The sequence below is a fragment of the Crocuta crocuta genome, unplaced genomic scaffold (assembly GCF_008692635.1).
Source record: "Crocuta crocuta isolate KB4526 unplaced genomic scaffold, BGI_CrCroc_1.0 scaffold394, whole genome shotgun sequence".
NCBI lineage: Eukaryota > Metazoa > Chordata > Mammalia > Carnivora > Hyaenidae > Crocuta > Crocuta crocuta.
In genome coordinates, this window is record NW_027531920.1 from 412105 (window position 1) to 415056 (window position 2952).

Genomic DNA, 2952 nt, shown 5'->3' on the forward strand with positions numbered 1-2952 from the left:
AGAGAGAGAGAGAGAGAGAGAGAGAGAGAGAGAGAGAGAATCCCAAGTAGGCCCCACACTGTCAGCGCAGAGCCCAACAGAGGGCTCAAACTCACAAACTGGGATATAACCACCTGAGCCGAAGTTGGATGCTTAACTAACTGAGCCACCCAGGCACCCCAACAGAGATTCCTTCTGATCAGGATACAGATCAGTCTAATCCCATTCCTACCAGGGATGGCTTCCTGCCTTACCATGTCTTGAGTGCTGTGCTCACCTTGCTATGCTCAATATCTTGGAAATCCACATCATTCACAGCTAGGACTTGGTCCCCTTCCTGAAGTCCTGCTCGATGTGCATCAGAGTCAGGAATCACCTGTTTGTTGGTAAGGAGAGGATATATAAGATTGAGGTGAGATCATTTCAAAGGCTGGAATTAAAATTAAGTGCTCTTCAAGCGTAAGGTACTACCGTTTTTGTGTGTATGTGACAGTACAGAGAAACAGAGGATTTGACAGGTGAGAAGTTTTAATGGGAAAAGGTGTCTCCATTATGCCCCTTCCGTAAATCTACTGAATCATCCTTCTCCCAGGCTTTAGGACATCAGAAGTCTGCAATCTGATCACTTAACAAAGGGAAGCAGCAATCCAGATGGCCTACCAGGCACACATACCTTGGAGATAAAGATGCCTAGCTGGGAGGCCTTTCCTCCTCGGATATTAAATCCCAACTGTAAGAGCACAAAAAAGGGAGGTGACGCAATACAGACCACAAACACAAGAACATCTAATAGCATAACTAAACGACAGCTTGGCTTATGTGTTCCTCAGAGAGAAGTCGAAGTTGTGCAGGTGGTATCTCAGATTTTCTGCCCATTAGAAAGTTTCCTTGCCACCCTACCTGCTTTCCCATCCATTCCCCTCTACCACTGCCAACTTCTGGGCCTGGTACAGACAGAGCTAGCCTGGAATAGGACTCAGCTGTTCCATAAGCTCACCTGAGCTCCAGGGGGCTTCTTCAGTGTGACGATCCGGGGCAGAAACTGGGTCAACTCATTGTTGTAGTCTGGGTGGTATACCCTCTGCAAGACACAGCAACCCCAGAAGTCTTATTACCATCCTTAGATTTTATATCCACCTTCATCTAGAATATAAATGTATCACCCTGAAGTCAGGAAAAGGTGTGATCATGGACTTAGTTTTAGATAGAACAGAGAACACTGTCCAAATGGGTAGATGGATAGCATGAGGAAATGTCAGCAGCCCAGTAGCTCCCCTCCTCTTTACCCTGACAAGAGAGAAACTAAGGCTCTGAGTTTCCAGAATTTTCTGGTGTGAATGGACTGTGACAGGAGGATAACATAAGAAGACCCCCAATGGGCCCAGTTGCTCAGAATCTAACTTCTGGGTCCCCTGGTTACAACAAAGGCTAGAATTCACTCTCCACTGAGCTTTCTAACCCTGCCATCTCCCTTTCATATATCATCTCATGCCCAAAGGGATAAATCCGCTACTCAAGCATTCCCACCTCATGAGGAGGAATCCATGCTGGGGGATTCTCATAGGCAGGCAGGAAAACCACCGGGTAGTCGTCATAAGGAATCCGGCTGTCCATCTCCAGCAAGGCCCTGGAATTGAAAGAAGGGTGACTCAAAGCTGATAAAAAAGGATTCAAAAAGTAGTCCAGCAAGTTCCAGGAAACAACCTCAATCTATCTCAAGGCTGTCAGTCTATGCACTCAGCCCACTTCTAGATGATAAAGACTGAGAGAGAAGGAAGAAAAAAATATGGAAGAAATCTATTAACTTTGCTTAAGACGTGGATGCCATGCAATCGGTTAGGTAATCCATAGAGACGATCTCCTTCCTCACAATACTGCAAATAAACGTTACCGTCTTCATTCTAGAGAAGAGGGAACGAGAAGCATCTAAAAAGATCTACTGTCGAAGTCCAAGGGAGGGCTGACTCCAACCGTCCACAGGGACTCGGGGTAAGGTATCGCCCCCACATTCCTAGATGTGATCAGTAATGGTGGGGGTCCCCAGATCGAGCTCCCCTTCACCACCAGCCACCTTCCTGGTGCCCGCCCCGCATCCTGCCTGAGTCTCACTCACACGACGGGGCAAAGGCCTTACGACTTCACCCACTCGCAGGATTCAGGCACTTGAGGCTCTGTTCGCCACCAACCCACTCTGGAAACCGGAAGCGGATGCTCAGATGGGTCGGAAAGGGCGGGTTCAGGGTGCGGCGCGCAGGCCCTCCCCTTCCCAACACGTCTTCCGGCGCGCGCCGACGTGCGTGCTGTGCCCGCAAGCTGTCTGTGCTCCGATTGGCTGGCGCCTCAGGGACCGATTTGAAACTTGGCGGTTAAATCTCCGGCTGAGACAGGGCGGCGGGAGACCGGGGAAGGGACGTTTAGTTTGGTGAGTGAAGGGGGCACACCTTAGCTCAGGATCTGCCTTTTCCGGTACCGTGGGGATTTGGTTCTTTGTCGTCAGCTTCGCTGGGGGCTTTCCTTTTCATTTCAGACTCCACTTCGCTCTCTTCGGAGTGTCGGGCTGACGGGCTGCCCTGTGGCGGCCAAGTCTGAGGGACAGTGACTTTCCTGGGGCAGCGATCCCCCTGGGACGGGGAGGTTGCCACCGCTACTGCTGAGTTCCATACCCAACCCATCCCACCTTCCGATGAGGACCGGAACTCCCACCCCTCCCGACCTACCAAAGTTCATCAGCAAGTGTCTTTTCTTTTCTCTCCGCAGTGACGGTCCTGCGGTAGGATCATGAAGGAAGAGGTGAAGGGAATTCCAGTAAGAGTGGCACTGCGATGTCGCCCTCTGGTCCCCAAAGAGATTAGTGAGGGCTGCCAGATGTGCCTTTCCTTCGTACCTGGGGAGCCGCAGGTGCGTGGGAGAGTCCTGGGCCGGCCTCTGAACAGCTGGGGCCAAATGGCAGTGAGGGGCGGGGGCTTGCCTTTC

The 2952-nt window shown here is 51.1% G+C and overlaps 2 protein-coding genes across 4 annotated transcripts in view; one reads left to right on the forward strand and one right to left on the reverse strand.

The window, feature by feature from the left end:
- PDZD11 (PDZ domain containing 11) overlaps positions 1–2189 on the reverse strand; it is a 2721-nt gene extending 532 nt beyond the window's left edge. The window contains exons 1-5 of one of the 3 annotated variants that reach the window (XM_077774972.1): positions 2093–2189; positions 1507–1606; positions 977–1060; positions 653–709; positions 257–355 (exon numbers count right to left, since the gene is read on the reverse strand). In XM_077774972.1, coding sequence (XP_077631098.1) covers positions 257–355; positions 653–709; positions 977–1060; positions 1507–1593 — 327 coding nt within the window. In that variant the 5' untranslated portion in view covers positions 1594–1606; positions 2093–2189. Of the gene's footprint in view, positions 1–256; positions 356–652; positions 710–976; positions 1061–1506; positions 1607–1784; positions 1804–2092 lie in introns of those variants that run through there. The other 2 variants (XM_077774973.1, XM_077774974.1) reach the window with 2 other exon arrangements.
- A 155-nt stretch (positions 2190–2344) lies between these two features.
- Positions 2345–2952, forward strand: part of KIF4A (kinesin family member 4A) — a 118877-nt gene continuing 118269 nt past the window's right edge. The window contains 2 exon segments of the mRNA XM_077774969.1: positions 2345–2401; positions 2737–2877. Coding sequence (XP_077631095.1) covers positions 2758–2877 — 120 coding nt within the window. The 5' untranslated portion in view covers positions 2345–2401; positions 2737–2757.